At 45.2% G+C, this 18,602-nt stretch overlaps 2 protein-coding genes across 3 annotated transcripts; one reads left to right on the top strand and one right to left on the bottom strand.

Annotated features, from left to right (window-relative positions):
- Window positions 1-2,607: 2,607 nt before the first annotated feature.
- Window positions 2,608-12,384, bottom strand: syt11b (synaptotagmin XIb). Its single transcript, XM_018678806.2, has 4 exons — window positions 12,030-12,384; window positions 7,206-8,149; window positions 5,031-5,151; window positions 2,608-4,959 (listed from the first exon to the last, which is right to left on the bottom strand). The coding sequence occupies exons 1-4, from the start codon at window positions 12,061-12,063 to the stop codon at window positions 4,649-4,651; spliced, it is 1,410 nt and encodes a 469-aa protein (XP_018534322.1). The 5' UTR covers window positions 12,064-12,384; the 3' UTR covers window positions 2,608-4,648.
- Window positions 12,385-14,077: 1,693 nt separating this feature from the next.
- On the top strand, window positions 14,078-17,930 carry LOC108884739 (methyltransferase-like protein 27). 2 transcript variants are annotated; one of them, XM_018678807.2, is made up of 6 exons: window positions 14,078-14,235; window positions 15,907-16,060; window positions 16,515-16,643; window positions 16,732-16,867; window positions 17,071-17,163; window positions 17,534-17,928. In XM_018678807.2, exons 2-6 carry the CDS (start codon window positions 15,944-15,946, stop codon window positions 17,788-17,790), a joined length of 732 nt encoding a protein of 243 aa, XP_018534323.1. In that variant the 5' UTR covers window positions 14,078-14,235; window positions 15,907-15,943; the 3' UTR covers window positions 17,791-17,928. The 2 variants fall into 2 exon arrangements, with proteins under 2 accessions (XP_018534323.1, XP_050932180.1); XM_051076223.1 differs by lacking the exon at window positions 14,078-14,235 and adding an exon at window positions 15,206-15,360 and having other exon boundaries at window positions 17,534-17,930.
- Window positions 17,931-18,602: the final 672 nt, after the last annotated feature.

The following is an 18,602-nucleotide window of genomic DNA, read 5'->3' as shown; positions in this document are numbered from 1 at the left end:
ATGGAGGACAGAGGCCGCAGAGTCCGGGTCCTGAAGGGATCAGTGTCTGAGAGTTTCTGGGAATGGTTCATGTGACTGAGAGGATCTGTTCAGACTCTGAGGCCTCATTCAGACTCACAGACATTAAACTCAGTCTGCTGATCGCTTCACCGCTTCGTCTTATCAATAAATCTCATTTTCAGACTCTGTGAAGTTTCTGCTTCTTCCTCTGAGCTCATCATCAACTCACCTCTTTAAAACTACTCTGAAAATAAACTCTCAGTCCAGACCAGACCTGGGTCGGTTAACGTTCAGAAAGTATTCACACCCATTTCAACTGGAACTGGATTTATTTCTAGTCTCAATGATCCTGTTTTATTAAACATTAAAAACTGAAATCTTTCATTGAGTAAAATATTCAGACCTTTTCCTGATCAAATAAAATCAGGACAAACAAACTGAACCATGATGAACTGTAAACATGTGAAACTCTGAGTGTGAACTTCTTCTCTCTGTCGTCAGAGTAAACACAGTAAACTTCAGACTGAAGCTTCAGTTTGAATCAAATCTTTTACAGTAAAAGTCTCTGTTCCAGGAACAAAATCATTTCTCTGATTCTCAGAATAAAGACAGAGGAGTAGAGACCAAGTCAGGAAACTCTAATCAATTAATAGTTGATCAGTGGAAAAATAATCAGCAGCTTTATCTTGATAATTGATTAGTAAACATGTTTTCAGTGTGTGAAAGGTTCAGGGTTCAGTCAGCAGAAAAGAATTGATCATTATAATTGATTATTGATTGATTTAAGATGTTTCTGATTTGAACTTGTGAAACTGGATCGTCACAGTTTTCTGACAAAACAACTGATGAAAGATCAATAATCAGTTCTGATGTGATCAGTGTTCAGGTTATTGTTCAGGGCCCCTGTCGATCAGACACACCTTCGTCTCTGACGCCACGCCAGGGGAGGCCATTTAGGGGGCGGGGCTAAGCGGGACGCAGTTTCCGGGTTGAACGACATGTTTCCCCCCGCGATGTGAAAACGTGTGTACCGGGTTTTCAGGTAAGTTACCTGTCCTCTGTCTGGTGAGCGTCAGCCAGTCAGCAGCCTGTAAAAACCCGCGGTGTTAAATTATCGCTTGATTCGCGTGAGCAGCTTCAGAACTGATTGTTTTAGTTTGTTTACATTGGCACAGCGCATGCGCAACACGACACGGTGTTCCGCGCGCCACCGATTCTGTTTAAATAAAGGTTAATAGGGGGCTACACGCGCTCCACTGTCTGCTGTAATTACCGTAGGAGAAAAAAATCACCTGAATCACCTTCACCTGTTTTCACCTTTACAGGTTCTCTGGATCCCTGACCCAGGTCTGTTTTAACCTGCTTCAGTTTAGTTTTCTTCACCTGAACAGGTAGCGGAGTTTAAATCCCCGCGGACAGGTGAGATGTGAGGGTGTGTCAGGTGTGTTGAGGGTGGCGTCACTGTGGAGCCTGCGTGACAGCTGCTGCAGGTAGGTGTGTCAGATACAAACATGAACGTAAACGTGTTGCTGCAGAAACATTTTCACTGAACAAAAACACAGATTTCCAGTTTATTCCTGGGGAAAGTTTCCAAGTCTTTCCTGCTGCAGACACAAAGAAAAGAATTATGAACCTGAGCCGCAGTGAAAGCAAACAGTTAAACAGAACAGGTGAGTTCGATCAGAGGTGACGTCAGGTGGACAAATAATCAATAAACCAGGAAGAACAAAGGTTAAATTATCACTGATCCCAGAGCAGTCATTTTATTCACTCACTCTGACTCTAAACATTTTCACATCAAACTTTAGTTTTAACAGGTAAGATGCGTTCAGGTACACTGGGACATTTGTCTACCTGGAGCCACAAAAAAAAGTTCAGTGTGTGTCTCAACAGTCAGAACAGACTCATGTTAATGTTTGTATTTAGTTTTTCCTGCAGCAGATTTCATTTCTCCAGAATCAAACAACTAATGTTACTGAGCAGAAAAACAGGTTTGTTCCTCTGATCTCAGCTGTAGAACGTGTCGACAGACACTGACGCCATCTTGTTTTGTGATTTTATCAGAACACGACTTCACAGAAAAGTGTTGGGGAGGACGACAGGTCTGAGTTCAGTTAAATGAAGTAAAAGTTCCAGTAATGAGACATTGTTTTCAAACAGTCTGACTCAAAGTTGTAGGTTTATGTGACCTGTAAACGTCTCACACGTCTAATTAGAATATAATTTTTAATGTTTTTGGTTCCTTAATTGGTTAAATTAAACATTAACTGAGCTCATAAAACAATGAATCCATTGAAAACAAATAAAACATGAAGTTATTTTTAAATGAAGCTTGAAAGTTTTTTTTCCCAGTTTACCTGAACACATCATCAGAGATTCCCAAATTACCCCCCGACAGGTGTGCCTAATAAAGTGAACACTGAGTAGAGAAGACGAGGAGGAGAACATGAAACACATCTGTCTATAAATGAAGCCGGAAAGTTTTGTTTTGTCCCAGTTTACCTGAACGTGTCACAGGTTTCAGGTGACTGTTTCCTGAGTCACCTGACCCCACCTGACAGGTGTACCTAATAAAGTGGACAGTGAGTAAAGGAGACAGAGAGGGCGTCATGGCTAACTTGTTTTTTATTTGCACGTCCAATGAGTGTTAACAAACCCAACACAGAGGTTAGCATCCAGGTCTACAGCAGGGGGCGCTCACAGGACATCAGACAGGAAGGAAACCAGCAAACATCTTCACATCTGTACAAATCTACAGTCGCTCGCTCGCTCGTCGCCGCGTTACAGTGAAGTTTAGTCTAACACAGGTTATTAATCTGACACGTTAATCTGAGCCGCGGGATTAAAGTTAATCTGGGACTAAAAGAAGCCGGAGGAGCCTCTGATCGGTTTAAAGTCCCAGCGTCACTTCACACTCAGGTGAAACCAAAAACAGCTGCGACAGCGCCACCAGCTGGTGGAGGAGAAAATCAGAAATCCTTTACAAACCAGTGCAAATCAGAGTAGAAATTTGGTCGAGAATGAAAATGTACAAAATGAGAGAAGAAGAAGAGAAACAGAGAGAAGCTGTGGTTTCTGAAGAATTTCATCTGAACCCAGAACAGACTTCTGTTTATCTGACGGAGCTTTATTTCATTAACGAGCTGGAGGATCTGGTTACACCTGACATCAGGAGCTTTTTAATGATCACAATTTAAAATGCGACTGAAAGTAAATCAGAATTTTAAAATGTAAAAAATGTTGGAGCTCAACATAACGTTCAGACATTAAAAGTCTGAAACGTTTCTGATGTTTTAATGATAAAACCTCCCACTCACGACGGAGGACGCCATGTTTATAGTTGTTTTAACGTCCTGAATTTTTTACTGTAAAAAGTTTTTCATGCGTTCAGATAATTTTTTTCAGAATCAGAATTTATAATTTCCAACTTTCTGATGTGTTATGAACACAGCGTTACACCTGAGGCTGCAGGTGTAGCTGAGCTAACGTTAGCTAATCAAAGCTAATTTCAGAGGTTTTGTTTTTGGTTTTGTTTCTGACGGAGCGGAGACGTTTCTAACGTTTGATGATGAAGCCTGAAGAAGTCGGTAGTTTGAATCCCATCAGTCAGTGTTTGTGTTCCTGACGAGACGACGACGCCTCAATCAAACATCAGTGTCACAGCTGCTCTCTGCCTCCTCAGGACAAACCTGAGGATTGTGGGAAATTAAATATCATCCATGTTACAGGTAATTTACAGGGCGTCTGCTCGTCGTCCTGAGCGGAGCCGGATCCTCTACAGTCCTCCTCAGTCCCCACACCTTTAAATCCACATCATGACGATCATGGAAACATTAAAGTCCAGCTCCTCCAGGAGGGAGAGAGCGATGGATGAGAACAATGGCGAATCTTCCTGAAACACCTGAACAGGTGGAGGTCTCAGGCTGTGGAGGGGGGCGGGGTCTGTAGCAGGTTCTTATCTGGTCCTAATGAGGAGTAGTTCTACTTGGATACACTGAGCGTGGAGTTAAATGCAGAGCTGTTCTCCTGTGGATCAGTCAGCAGCTCTCAGCTCTTCATCTGGAGTTTTGTGTTTTTCTTTTCGGACAGACATGCGATGAACTGCATGACAACAACAGCAAGAGGGGGCTTCTTCTTTTTTTAAATCATATTCGAGCATTCCTTCCCCCGTCTACACACACACCGACAGCCAGGAGACATGAAGAGTCTTAGAAATGGATTTCATGGTTTCTATTTTAAAAACAGCTCGTTTTCTTTTTGTTTGTTGGTAATAAACAACTGCAGGATTCATCTTAGCGAATGTGGAGGTGGTCGAGAGAGATAATAGAGACAGAGAGAGAGAGAGAGTTTAACTATGATCACAACATTGTGTGTGTGTGTGTGTGTGTGTGTGTGTGTGTGTGTGTGTTTTTGTGTGTGTGTGTGTGTGTGTGTGTGTGTGTGTGTGTGTGTGTGTGTGTGTGTGTGTGTGTGTGTGTGTGTGTGTGTGTGTGTGTGTGTGTGTGTGTGTGTTGTGTGTGTGTGTGTGTGTGTGTGTGTGTGTGTGCTGTACACTGAGTCTGTATTTCCAGTGGTGTTCACTGGTGGAGTCCCAGCCGGTGGGTCAGTGATGTCAGCTGGTCCCTGCCGGTCCTCCTCCTCCTCCTCCTCAGTACTCGCTCAGGTTGTGCCATTTGGAGATCTGCCGGCGGGGGTTTTCACACACCTCCCTCCAGTGGGACACTCCGGAGGGGGCGGGGCTGTGGAGGCCAAGCAGCAGACGGCCCAGGACCTCGTTCTTGGTGGTCCGGTCGAAGTCGACCACCAGGAACTCGACGGAGATCTCGGGCAGCAGCTCAGGCGGGATGTCGTAGATGAAGGACTCGTTGAAGACCGGGTTCAGCGTGCACTTCTTCACGTGGGTCTTCTTCTTGGCGATGCGCTTGCGGCCGTAGAAGACGTTCACCTTCACGTAGGGGTCTGAGGAGAGAGGAGGAGGGAGTTAGGGGGAGTCAGACCTGGATCTGAGGAGACCTGTCTCAGATACTCACTGGCTGACAGGCCTGTGATGTCCATCTTGGGGAGGTGTCGAGCCTTCAGGACGACCACGCTGAGACGATGAGACACGGGCTGGTAGGACAGAGACGCCAGCAGCTCGCCACGACTCTCACACTGAAAACACAGTCACATGGTCACGGTCACATGGTCACATGATCACACACCTGGACTGAGCTCAGAATCATCTCCTGTCCATCACTTCTCCTGGACCTGGAGGGAAAACGTCCTGAGGTGAAGGAGAACTGATGAGGACTCTGACGCCAGTGTTTATTCAAACCAACTTTATTTCTAACACATGGAGATGAACAGAGACAGACAGGAAGCAGTGAAAGAGCCCTGGACCAGGTCTGATCCGGTCTGACACTCAGAGACTTCAGGTCGTTCCTGTGCAGAGACGGACGGACGTCAGAGGGAATCACTTCACCTCCTGTCGTCACGTCAGAAGAGTCTGAGGTTCAAACTTTCTGAAGGACTCAGATCTGTCAGATCTCCTGAAACCGGATCCATAAGTCAGACTCTTTCAGAAACAGTGTGTTACAGAGTTTGTCCAGCAGAGGGCGCCGACAGGACGACTCATAAACAACCACTGTTCCTCTGAACATGAGTCTCTGAGCTGAGATGGAGACAGAGCAGAGGCTGCAGGAGGAGACAACAACCGAACACCTCTAATCAAACTGAAGCACGTCAGGACTCATGGAGTCAACAGTGATAAGAACAATAAACCTGTTCATCTGTAAACCAGGAGAGACCTCCATGATCTGGAACTGGTTTGGACACAACAACTTTAATATGGAAAGTTAAAGACATGAGGAGGAGGAGGAGAGGAGAGAGGAGAGAGGAGAGGAGGAGAGGAGGAGAGGAGAGAGGAGAGAGGAGAGAGGAGAGGAGAGAGGAGAGGAGAGAGGAGAGAGGAGAGGAGGAGGAGAGGAGAGAGGAGGAGAGGAGAGAGGAGAGAGGAGAGGAGAGAGGAGGAGAGGAGAGAGGAGAGGAGAGAGGAGGAGAGGAGGAGAGGAGGAGAGGAGAGAGGAGAGAGGAGGAGAGGAGAGGAGGAGAGGAGAGAGGAGAGGAGACGGCAGCAGCGTGGAGTAAAGACTTGCTGATGGTCATGTTTATGTTTGTGATGAACGTTTTTGTATCATTATCACATTAAATACAGAAAATATTTAGATAAAAGTAAAAGTGTCTCTGCGTGGAGGCTAGCATCGTTAGCATGGCTAGCATCGTTAGCATGGCTAGCATCGTTAGCATGGCTGTACTGTGCTGTGTGGAGCTCAGAGACTGAATCTGTTTGTTTCTCAAGAGTGAGTCAGAGTGAGACCTCAGCAGGACAACACAGCGTCTCTGCACTGACACATTCTCCTCTAACTCGATAAACTTGGGACAAACACTGACACTGTCACTGCTCTGAGGTCAGAGCGGCCTGTTACCACGGCGACCACAGCATCAGCTGTCACACACACACACACACACAGAGGAGTGTGTTTCTACGATGAGTGGAGTCACAGTCAGGAGGACTCATTGGACCAGCACAGACCAGACCTTTATCAGTCTCTGGTTCTCCTGCTGTCTCCATTTGTTGTTATTTCAGTTTGTAGGATTCGTCTCTCAGGAATGTGTCAGGAGGCACAGACGTGACGAGCAGAGATTCCACATATTTAAAACAGAATTAAAAACCCTGCGTGACTGCGATTCTCAAACCTGTGATGGTGTTTCCAGCTCCTGACTCTGACCCAGAGCTTCATCAGGTCTCAAACCCTCACCCTCTGTGACACAGTCACACTGACCAATCAGAAGTCAGAGCCACCGCCCACTAACAAAAAACAAAATGGCCGCCACCTCAGAGGAGACAGGTCGACAACTCGCTGCTGCAGGCGTCTGTAAGTCTGTCACATCACAGACGGACAGACGGAGACCACAGACGACCCAGAGTCAGAGCTAATTATCAGTTTGTTTTAACGAGCGCCACCTGCTGGAGGGAGGACGAACCTGCTCCTCACTACCTGCATCCCCCACCCACCTGAAAACCAGATCAACCGGTTTTAAATATGAAACATAGAAAACCTGCTGCTCTTCCTGCCTCTCTTTGTTTCCTAAATCACCTTCACTGTTTCTCTTCTTCTACTGTTTATTTGAGGTGTTTTCATTTTGATGACAGAACCAACACTCACCTGCATGTTCCTCTTGGTGATCTGCTGGCTCAGGTGGACTCGGCCTGTGCTCGGGTCCACGCCCTTCAGTGGCACCACGGCCTCCCCGATGACGTCGTCGCGGGCGAACCGGTCGAAGCTGAGGACCAGGAAGTGCAGGGTGAGCTCGGGCAGTGAGCTGTAGGCAACGCCATAGAAGGTGAAGGTCTCGTCGAACAGCGGGTCCAGGGTCTTCCTCAGTACGCGGGTCTTGACGCGGTGTTTCTTCTCCGGCAGGATGGTCATCTTCACGTAGGGGTCCGAGCTGCCCGCCTGCTCATCCATGGCGGGGAGGCCCCGGGCCCCGACAATGGTCACCACCAGGGCCTTCTTGGGGAAGTTGTAGTCGACGGTGAGGCTGATGGAGCCCAGGCTGGGTTCTGGCTCCGGCTCAGAGGAGGCCGGGGTGAAGGGGGACGCCGTCTTGCTGCTGGTCTGGCTGCTGCTGGCCGAGCTGCTGTCCAGGCAGCAGTAATCGGCGCGGACCGGCAGCGCCCGCTCCAGCCGGCCCTGGTCGTGGGCGGGGCCTGGCCCCGCGGGGGGGACCAGGTGGCTCATCTGCAGCTGCCCTGGCACGTCCAGGATGTTGTTCTCTGCGTCCACCAGCACCATTCCCCGCCCTGCGGCAGGGGCGGCGCCAGTGCAGCCTCTCTCCCCGTCACGGTCAGAGCGGTCGGCCCGCCTGATGCCGCGCACGATCCTCTTGCTGCCGCTGAGGGATTCTGGGTAAATGCTGATGCCCTTCAGCATGTGGATGAACTTGTAGGGCGGGTCCTCTGCGTCGCAGTAACGGTCACCGTGCAGCTTGTAGCGTCCGGTGACGCGCAGGTAACGCCGCTGACAGAACGACCAGAGCAGAACCAGAACCACCACAACCAGGACCAGAACACCGGCTCCCAGGAAGCCCGCCAACACCGGAGACATGGCTGAGACAGAGACAGAGAGGGAGGGGGTCAGAGAGACTGGACTGAGACTGATCACTGATTCTCTGGTTTTTCCATCTGAAGATTTGAGCTGCGTCTCACTACAAGGTAAAAATATTATTCTCATCATTCTGTTTTCAAAATGGTTGCTAATCGTTTTTCTGACGATTGACTAATCAATGAAATTGTCACAGATCTACTCTGATGCTGTACCCACACCTCACAGTGACGTCACCACGACTCAGAGTGCACCTGTGCATCGCTGCAGCCAGGTGAGAAATCAAAGTGCTGGTGGTCAGTTTTTTTTGTATTAAATGGCCAATTTGTCCGTTAATATTCAAGAATTCTGGTCATACAGAATAACTACTGGTCGTGCTAAATGTTAAAATGAGAGTCGAACTGAGTCATGTGACCAAACACAGGAAGTAAAACCAAACTTTCATATAAGTTTATATGTAAAAAAGAATAACTCAGTACTTTCATATCTTTTGGGTGCAAATAATTAATAGGGATAAAAATCTGTGGAATCAGTGCAGAACTGATCAAGAATCAATCAGGATCAATTGTCCACTTAAGTTATTTTTGTCTGACAACATGATGATAGGATTCCTACAGAGACAGAGCTTTTTATTAAAGAGTCAGATCCTTTTAGTTTAAACAGAAACATCTCTATACACCAGACTCCACTGACAAAAACCACCACTGAAAGTCTCACAGTAACACAGACACACTAACAGATGGAGGCAGTGGTATTCCAGCAGCTCTTGGTTAATCCTGTTTTGTCAATGGAGTCTGGTAGTGGTTGCTGAGAGCACTGCAGAAAAAAAGGTCTAGGTTTAAAAATACCAGAGTTATCCTTCCAGTCTCTGGAGCCTACATTTCCCACAACGCACTCCTCTCTCGTCACAAACCTGCTGTTTAAACGGATTACCACCAGGGAGAGGAGGGGGGAGGAAGGACTGTGGGGGGTGGGGGGGTTGTGGAGGTCTTTGTTTGTGTACAGAGGAGCTCTGTCGTCCTGATCTGTCCCACGACGACACGCTAACGCTACCTAAACACACACACACACTATTCTACACTTGTGAGGACCGTTAGCCAGGAAGCTAAGCTAATCATCACTGCATCACTGATCCTGAATCAGCCGTCTGAATCAGTGCAGACCAGACAACAGGTTCTCAGTCTGCAGGGTCCAGAGAACCACAGAACCACAGAACCATCATCACGTCTGAGCAGCTGCACAACAAATACTCACATTTTCACTTTAAAAACAAAAGACTAACATTATCAAAATGGCTGCAGGTGAATTTTCTATCAGTAGTAAAAAGTAACGTCTGACTGTGTCTGCAGGCAGTGAACACAACACTGACCAGAACCACAACATATCACGAGGATACGTCAAACTCAGGTTTAACAGCTGATTCTTTCACCTCCTCCTCCAACAGTCACTGTGTGTTACAGAGTTTATTTAAACGCATCATCTGAAGGAATTTAAGGAGAAGTGTTAATGAGCTGATCACTGCTCGTTAGGAGCTGTGTTTTAAAACTGAACTTTAATCTAAATGTAATATGTTGTTAAGAAGATAAAGGACATGATGTGTCTGCAGTTACACTGGAACAAAGATCCAGTCAGACATTTTTAATAAAAACAAGAACAGAAACAGTCTCAGGATCAAATTATTCTGAAGCTGCTCCACATTTTCACAGAACATCACCTGGAGCTGATGGAGAACAGAGTTATTGATCAGCATTGGTTTCTGTCTATATGATCTGAACAGTGTCGACCTGGTTCTCCTCTAATCAAACCCTTCATCCTCTGAGAGACAAATGAATTAAGAAAACAACACAGATGAACTGAAAAATGATGAAAATTAAAATAATAATTATAGTTGTAGTGTTTGAAAACTGCTGTTAAACAGCTGTAATTATTTCCCTGCTGGTTCATTATCACAGCCAAATAACTCCAAACTTTACTGATCACTCTGATGGTTTGAACATTACTTCAACATTATTGGTTGTTAATGACTGAAGTCTGTGGAATCAGTGCAGCATTGATTAAGAATCGATCAGGATCAAATCGTCCACTAAAGTTCTTGTTTCTGTCTCTGACAGACTCAGATTGTTCTTCTCAGACTCTGACATTATGACAGGATTCCTCCAGAGACAGAGCTTTTATCAAAGAGGAAGATCCTTTTAGTTTAACCAGAAACATCTCTATATATCTCTACCAGACTCCACTAGACAAAAACAGGGATTTAACCAGGAGCTGCTGGAATACCACTGCCTCCATCTGTTAGTGTGTCTGTGTTACTGTGTGACTTTCAGTGGTGGAAGAAGTAATCAGATACTTTACTGAAGTAAAAGTACCACACAGTAACACAGACACACTAACAGATGGAGGCAGTGGTATTCCAGCAGCTCCCAGTAAAATCCCTGTTTTTGTCAATGGAGTCTGGTTCTGCAGGAAATCACAACCAAACTCCCTGAAACATCCTCCCTCCTTCCTGTTGTTGTCGCCTTTCATTCAGACTCCATCAGATGAGGTCATGGTTTGGAAAGAGCTGAAAGCAGCTGAGCTCGCTGCCTAGCAACACACACACACACACACACACACACACACACACAGTCACAGTTTTTCTGATCTGCAACAGCAAAAATCATTTATCCATAATCCTGCATCACATATTTTGTAAATATTACACATTTTACTTTTTTGATTGTTTTTCCATTTGTGTGCGTCATGTGACTCTTTTGGTCCAATCACGATCGAGTGATCATGGCCGTGGTAAAAGTTTAATTAACTCAGGATGACTAAAAACCCTGAGACTGTAAATGATGTGTGAAGCAAATAAAGAATAATGTAATCAGATAAATAATTATCAATCGTTATTATTAATCATTAATGAGAAGAATGATTAGTTCTTGTCCTGAAATCTGAAATCCAGTTTGATAAAAAAAAAAAGGAAAACAATGAACTAAATGTTTTCTGGTTCCTCCAGCTGATTCTGATCCAGATGTGGTTCAAGTCTGCAGCAGATCTGATTGATCTGATTAATCTGATTGATCGATTGAGTCACATTCTGCTACATCACATAACTTTAACTCACAACTGAAAAACTCACAACTTTAATTAAAGCGCTCAGTTGTAACTATTGTCATTATCATCCAATGCACACTCGTGTACTTGAGTAAAATTACTTAGTTACATTCCACCACAGTTGTTTTTATTAATTTCTTCTTTAAAATCCAAACTGAAATATGAAATGAATAAATCTGTTATAATAACGGTAAATCTGCAGGAGCGTTGGGTTTATTTTTTCCCTGAGCGCCGGGTATAGACATGACGTCACCTGGTACCCACCCGGATTGGCACGCGCACGCACGCCGAGGCCCACGAGAGAGACAGACGGTGCGTAGGAGCACGAGAACGCCCTGTTTACCGCGTCTGACGGGACGATGTTATTTTATTATCTGAACAGATTAATCACAGTAAATGAATCAAACTGATGATGCTGCGCTTTACTCCATTTTCTCTGTTTGTGTCCTCGTTCATCAGTAAAATCACACGATATTTTACACCAGTCTGACCTGACTGGTGTAAAATATTCACATTTAATCTCATTTAATCGAGTTTATATCGACGGTAAATGACAGTCAGGAAGCAATCATCATATTTTCAGGATTAAAATGAATAAAAGGCCCGAGAAAATAAAAAAATAACTGGTGTTGTCATGATACCGCTTCATTAACGTCTGATAGAGATGACACAGCACATTTCAGTCTGATACACCTGCTACAATCCTGATAAACCCCAATAAAAGCCTGATTTAACGAGTTATTTCGACGCTAAGCCGCAGACATGAAGCAGACAGGGCCTGGCTCTCACCGTAGGCGGGTCCCAGCTCGATCATGTCCGCCATTTTGTGGATGTGGGCAGCGGGGATGCGGGAGAAGAGCGAGGAGATGGAGAGGACACCGACTGACTGCTGCTGTCTGTTACTTCACATCCATAGAGAACCGACGACACAAAGGGAAAATCACCGAGAACCAGCCGCTGGTCCGGGAGGTAGAACCTGCATATGTCCGCTGACGGAGCCGTGTCCGCTCGGTGGGTCGGTGTCTCTGTCGCTGCTCCGCTCGGTGCGCAGTGATGCTCGCGGGAGGATGCAGGGAGGCTGCGCGGAGGAGCTCGCGATGAGGCTGAGCAAAGATCGTCTATTGATGAAGATGAGTCACTCCAACGAGCGATTAGCGTTTGTAGTTCTTCAGAGAGACGGTTAACCGATTACTGAGGAAGAGAAGCTGCGACCAGCAGCGATTTTAATCATCTGTTAATTTAATATTTTTTAATCTAAAAAAAAAAAACTGTTTCAGTTTCAAAGAGCTGATGGAGACGTCCTCAAATGTCTTTGGTCAGTCCACAAGTCAAAGACTCCGTTTAATATCATGCTAAAAAAATAACTAAAATAATTGTTTTCTAAATAGTTGCTGATTAATTTCCTGCTGATCGATTACTCAAATAATCAATTAATCAACCAATTATTGCAGCACCAGAGCTCAAGTCTTTTACTAAAGTAAAACCAGAGTTACAGGTACAATGTCTGCCTTTCTTTAGTAAAAGAAAAAAGTAAAAGTACTTAATTTGCAGAATGACTAATGAACATTATGTTCATGTATTATGACTACTGGTGCGTTCAGGTACAGTCTGATGTCGTGTGCAGACAGCTGTTGATTGGATAAAAAAGAACTGAAGCTTTTTTAAAAGCAGCACAATCTGAGTCTTTAACAAACAACAGTGAAAACTAAACACAGCAGCAGGATTTGACCTCTGACCTGAAACAACAGGAAGTCCTTCATCTCTAATGGGAACTGCAGTGAGTTTAAAGAAACATCTGGAACATCATCTGGCTCCTTACAACACTGGTTTCTGCGGTTTCCAGAAATCTGAGCGGAGTGAGACATCTCTACATCCTCCTCCTCAGTGGACTGGTCCTCGCGGGAGTGGAGACCCCGCCCCCTGCGCTGCGTCATCACAGTGTTAGATAATAAACAGGAATTGTACTTATATGTACTTACATGTTCTTTAAAGTACTTTCAAGTTTAATGTATTTTAATGTATTTATGTTGATATTTATTATATTTCTGAATTGTTGTTGTTTTAAAATAAAAATTCACATTTCTGATTCAAAGATTGGATTTGATTTAGTTTTTATTGTAGTTGCGTGTTTTAATTGTGCTCATTCTTTCTTCATTTGACACTCATGACAACACCAAGAGAGGCAAGAAGACAACCACAGAGACAGAAGACAACCACAGAGAGACAGAAGACAACCACAGAGAGGCTGAAGACAACACAGAAGACAGAAGACAACCACAGAGAGACAGAAGACAACAAAAGAAAAACAAAAAAAAAAAAAAAGAAAAAACAGAGAGACAGAAGACAACCACAGAGAGGCTGAAGACAAACACAGAAAGACTGAAGACAACCACAGAGACAGAAGACAACCACAGAAAGACTGAAGACAAAAAAGGCAACTGCCAAAAACAGGTAGGTGGCGAGAATCTGGCAGAGCAGGTGAAACAGGTGAGACGTCTGGAGAGCTGCTGTGTGGAATGAGTTGAAGTCAACCAGTATAAGTGATAAGATCTAACCAATGGGTTTAGGAGTGAGTAGTTGGTGAAGTAGAGTTGGGGTTACTGCAGGGCAGGAGGTCTGAGATGACAGGAGAGATAGTGATATGGAAAAGGCTGACAGAGGATGAATGAATGAATGAATGAATGAATGAATGAATGAATGAACTGTGACACATTCCTCTCTGATTGTGTCTGTTTCCTTGGTCTTTAAAGGGCCAGTACAAAATGAGAGACAAACCTATGAATGTCTCTGAGTGGCTGTGTTGTGTATTTTGGTTTTGTCCAACCTCAGGTGTGTCTCGACCAAATCGTTTTCCAGAGACTCAGTGACATCACTGAGCAGGTTCAGTCGGCCAATCAGCAGCGACCTGCTGAGGTCTGCTCCTGATAAACCTGCCTCCATCACCTCTGCTCCCACACTCACACCTGCCTCTCTACCTGGAACCGTCCACACACAGGTGAGAACAAACTGCTTCATATGTTCTGCTACTTCCTCTAACCATGGTTTTCATTATTGATTCATGTGTCAGTGATATTTCAGATCCATTCATCAGTTTAGAAAACGTCAGAAGACGTTTGTAGTTTTGTCAAAGACCTTGTTAAGTTCAGCAGAGTCTGTTTTTCAGGACTCAAATGTAGAACTGAGGACACAGAGACAGTTACAACTGGGACAGGCAGCGGAGAGATAGACCGGGCCAGGCTGTCGAGGACGGCTGGGCCGGTGGTTTACTGGTGCAGAAGTTGAGGCTTGTAAATTTGGTGGGCAGAGATGAACCTGAGGGAAAAACATATACAGACATGCCAGAGCACGGCTGCAGCATTGTTGCCAGGGTAGATTTACTGTGGCCGAACGGGCACAGGTGAAACGGAGGAGTGACAGAGCAGGAACCAGGAAGCCAGGGAGTTTAACCTCCTCTGAAATAACTCTGGGTTATTAAGAGAAGTCAGGTTTGACAAACCCCAGTTCTGTAAAACTGGTGTTAAACACTGTTTGTTGTTCGGTCAGATGAATCTGTGTTAATGTAATGAGAGTTGCAGTTTAATTATTCTCAGACGAAGAACACGTTAACTCTGTTGGTGTATTAGGGATTTGGCCTTCTTTGTTGCTGGCTGACTAATGATCGTTGAAATGTGCACCCCAGGGAACTTAAAACTGGGCATCATTTCTACTGCTGCTCCTCTGACTAATAGGGGAGAGGGAGCAACTTCTCCTCCATAATCTCCTCCTTCATTTTCCCCACACTGATGCAGAGGTTGTTTCCTCTGCACCAGTCCTCCAGTATTTCCACCTCTTGTTTGTACTCGGACATGCACGGGCATGTCATCTGCATACAGTGTGACTGCCCGAGTATCTTGCAAAATAATCATACGTAAGCAGCGTCAACAGAAGGGGGCCCTGGAGGGTGAGGAGAGGATCAGATGCCGTGGACTCTAACAGTCTGTACACAATGATGGTGTCAGGACAAGCAGCAGCAGTATGTTGACTAGAGTCTGCAGTATGATTCTGTTAAAGGCAGAACTGAAGTCCAGGAAGAGGAGTCTAAGAAGTGTCTCCAGATGGGTGAGAGCCGAGTGGATCACAGGTGAGACTGCATCAGATGTAGACTGGTTCTTCCTGTAGGCGAACTGATGGGGGGTCCACGCTGACACTGACCAGACACTCAAACCATTTCATGTCTATCTGTGTGAGAAACACAGGACGATAGCCTCATTCATGCATGTTGCTGCTGAGGAGCTTCTGGGTACAGGGATGATGGCAGATGTCTTGAGGTATATCAGCACCACAGCCTGGAAGACTGACATGTCAGATATCTGTCAGTACACCTATGAGTTCATGTGTGTAGTCTCTCAGAAACAGACCCAGGATGCTGCCTGGACCTGCTGCTGTGCAGGGGTTAACGCTCAGCAGGGACATCCTCACCTCTTCAGCAGACACATGTAGAGGTAGCTTATCTGTTGGTAGCCTCAAAGTGGGTACAGCTGCTCCAAACCCAGGCTCTGGTCCAGGCTCAATAATTCAGTCCATCTATGGACCTATAGCTCCAGTGAACCATCTGTTGTTACTGCTTCACTCTTTAAAATTTTTAATCTCATGTAAACATCCACAGTTTGTCTTCTTCCTCTCCCAGGTTTGAAGTCTTACCATCCCCCACCCTCCACCTCATCATGTCGGACTCCAGCAGAACTGCAGAAGAAGCGAGGGTCGCCTTCCAGTCCTGCAAAAGTTCTGATCCCAGAGATCGAGTTCAGTTCTACGACAGCTGGGCACAAAACTACGAAAAGGTCAGTTTAGAAGAACCTCTACCTAATAATTATTACACAGAAAATGTCAGAGCTGTATTGTGTAGTGTTACTACTTCTATATTATATTTGCAGAGTTTCCATTTAGCTTATTAAACTCAGAGGGAGATGTTGGGCTTTTTGTATCAGCTAACTGTTTGATTTTGGCGAGCAGAGCTCCAGAGGGTCGCTCATGTTGGATGTGATAATAAGCAGCTGGTTACTAACATGTTGACTTTTCAGCTGCTTCTTCTGGTGAACAAATAAATCTACTAACACAGCAGCAACAGGGGCTCAGGATCCTCTCAGCTGAGCATCAGTCCAATAGTCCAGTAGTCCTGACCCAGTCCTCTGACTCCAGCTCTCTGGCTTGTATTCATCAGGTTCAGCAGCAACAGTAACATCTGAAAACTCTCAGATCTTATCAGTCTGAATAATGTCATTTTTTCTTAAACAGGATCACAACCTGATGAGCTACAGGTCTCCACATCTGGCAGTAAACTTCCTGTCTGAGAACTTTAGTGGGAGTCGTGAGGAGGCTCAGGTTCTGGACGTGGCCTGTGGGACTGGATGGGTCGCTAAACTGGTGAGACTGTTCACCTCAAACTCCTGATCAAAGGTCATCAAGAAAAGACTCTGTGTTGATGTTGGTCGTCTTCTTCCTGTGAGAACAGATGGCTGAACTGGGCTTCAGACACTTTGTGGGAGTGGACGGCAGTAAAGGCATGCTGGAACTAGCTGCTGAGACCGGCCTCTATCAGGACCTCAGACTGGCCTTACTGGGAACACAACCACTGCCTGCACAGACTGGTACACTCCACTGACTCTCCACACACTCTGATTTTACTTTCCTGAGGAACTGATCATGTTTTCAGTCCTTCTTCTACCCCTGACCCCCCAGGTGTTGTGGAACCACAGATAAATGATCCTGGGATAAAGAGGAAAACTGCAGACAGTCAAACAGTTCATAATCTCTCCTCTTCCTCCTTCCTCTTCTTCTCTCCTGGCCTCAGGTGTGTTTGATGTGGTGGTCATTGCCGGTGCTCTGGATGCTGGTTTTGTTCCGGTCAGTGTTGTCAGGGAGATGTGCCACGCCGCCAAACCAGGTGACCAACAAACAGCCGTCACTGTGACTGAGCTCATGTGTCTGTAGCATTCAGCAGCCATGGGAGCATCCACAGACAAAACAGTAACAAACACAGCTGTGTTGTCTTTCTGCCCACTTTGCATTTTCGTGGTGGTTTTTCATCTCCTTCTGTTGAGCGTGGCCAATCAGATTCCATCCCTCTGACCCTGCCTCTGCAGTTCTTCCTAAACCAGTTACTATGAGCAGATATTGTATGAAAACAAATCACATACATTTGCAGGTACATTTTTAAGCGGTGGTATTCATCTGAGATGTGAGTTGGATATTTATGAACTCAGACCTCAGTGAAACAGCTGACTATCAGTGACGGAGCTGTGTGTTGTGTGCAGGAGGTTTTGTGTGCATGGTGAGAGGCGACCACACCGGAGCACCAGCAGACAAGTACAAGAAGGATCTGGAGAGAGAGCTGCAGCTGATGGAGGAGGAGGGACTGTGGAGTCTGGTAGGAATCAAACGGGTGGACAGATACATGGAGGACCCACATGTGAATCCTGAGAGAGACGATGTGCAGGACAAGCCTTACATCAGTGGGACTGTTTATCTGTACCAGAAGTCCATCGATACAGCTGTTAAATCACATGATTAATCACACTGATGTTACAGCAGTGATGGGAACTGAGAGTCCAACAGGTCAGTTACGTCACCACAGGAGATACATACTGTAAAATCTTTATCGGTTCAGTAAACTGTCAATCAGAGCTGCAGTGATCACTAGGTTAATTGGTTTTGGGTTTTGTCAGCATTTGTTTGTGAAATTTTCTTCCTTAATGTGATTATATTATGTTTGTCTCTGACATGTCTGATTTAAACTGAATATTTTGGACTGATGGTCAAATAAAACAATCAGTCTTAATATATAATCTTTGTCTTCATTAAATTACAGCAGGTACTGTCCATAATTTTTTTTCTGAAAACATAATCACTTGAGGCTGCACAGTGTAACATCTGTTGATCAACAGCGGCCTCTGCAGCCACCATGTCAGTGTTGATTCCCTGGATGTACATTAATCTGTTAACGTGACCTGGGCCCAGATACGCAGCAGAAAATGTTATTGATCTGCACAGAAACAGACTGAATGTAACTCACAGGACTTTTATCTGTGCAGTGCAGTTTGAGTTGGACGTATTAACGTGACCTCAGGTCAGGGTCATTTTAATCTCTTAAAGAGAGATCGATCATGTATTCCTGACTGACCTGGTTCTTGTCACTTTATGGTACCTTCATTGTGTCATTGTTAGTTAATTGTTCGTGTTTTGGTCTGTAATGAAGGTACTTTATTGTGGAATTTTATAAATCTGAAAGGGTGAGTATTTCAAAGTGGTTTAGGCTACGAATGTATGTGGCACCAGTGGTGTAATCTAGTTTATAGTATTGGTTATACTGTGATGAATCACAAA

This window comes from Lates calcarifer, linkage group LG15, assembly GCF_001640805.2.
Source record: "Lates calcarifer isolate ASB-BC8 linkage group LG15, TLL_Latcal_v3, whole genome shotgun sequence".
Classification (NCBI taxonomy): domain Eukaryota; kingdom Metazoa; phylum Chordata; class Actinopteri; family Centropomidae; genus Lates; species Lates calcarifer.
This window is presented reverse-complemented; position numbering and strand designations above follow the sequence as displayed.

Excerpts from the sequence above, each read along its gene's own strand:
- syt11b (XM_018678806.2), bottom strand. The coding sequence starts at position 12,063 with ATGGCGGACATGATCGAGCTGGGACCCGCCTACG. Across the intron at positions 8,150-12,029 it reads CGAGCTGGGACCCGCCTACG|CCATGTCTCCGGTGTTGGCG; the intron begins GTGAGAGCCAGG and ends TCTCTGTCTCAG. Across the intron at positions 5,152-7,205 it reads TCACCAAGAGGAACATGCAG|TGTGAGAGTCGTGGCGAGCT; the intron begins GTGAGTGTTGGT and ends CTGTGTTTTCAG.
- LOC108884739 (XM_051076223.1), top strand. The coding sequence starts at position 15,335 with ATGGGTGAGAGCCGAGTGGATCACAG. Across the intron at positions 15,361-15,906 it reads GAGAGCCGAGTGGATCACAG|GTTTGAAGTCTTACCATCCC; the intron begins GTGAGACTGCAT and ends TTCCTCTCCCAG. Across the intron at positions 16,644-16,731 it reads CTGGATGGGTCGCTAAACTG|ATGGCTGAACTGGGCTTCAG; the intron begins GTGAGACTGTTC and ends CTGTGAGAACAG.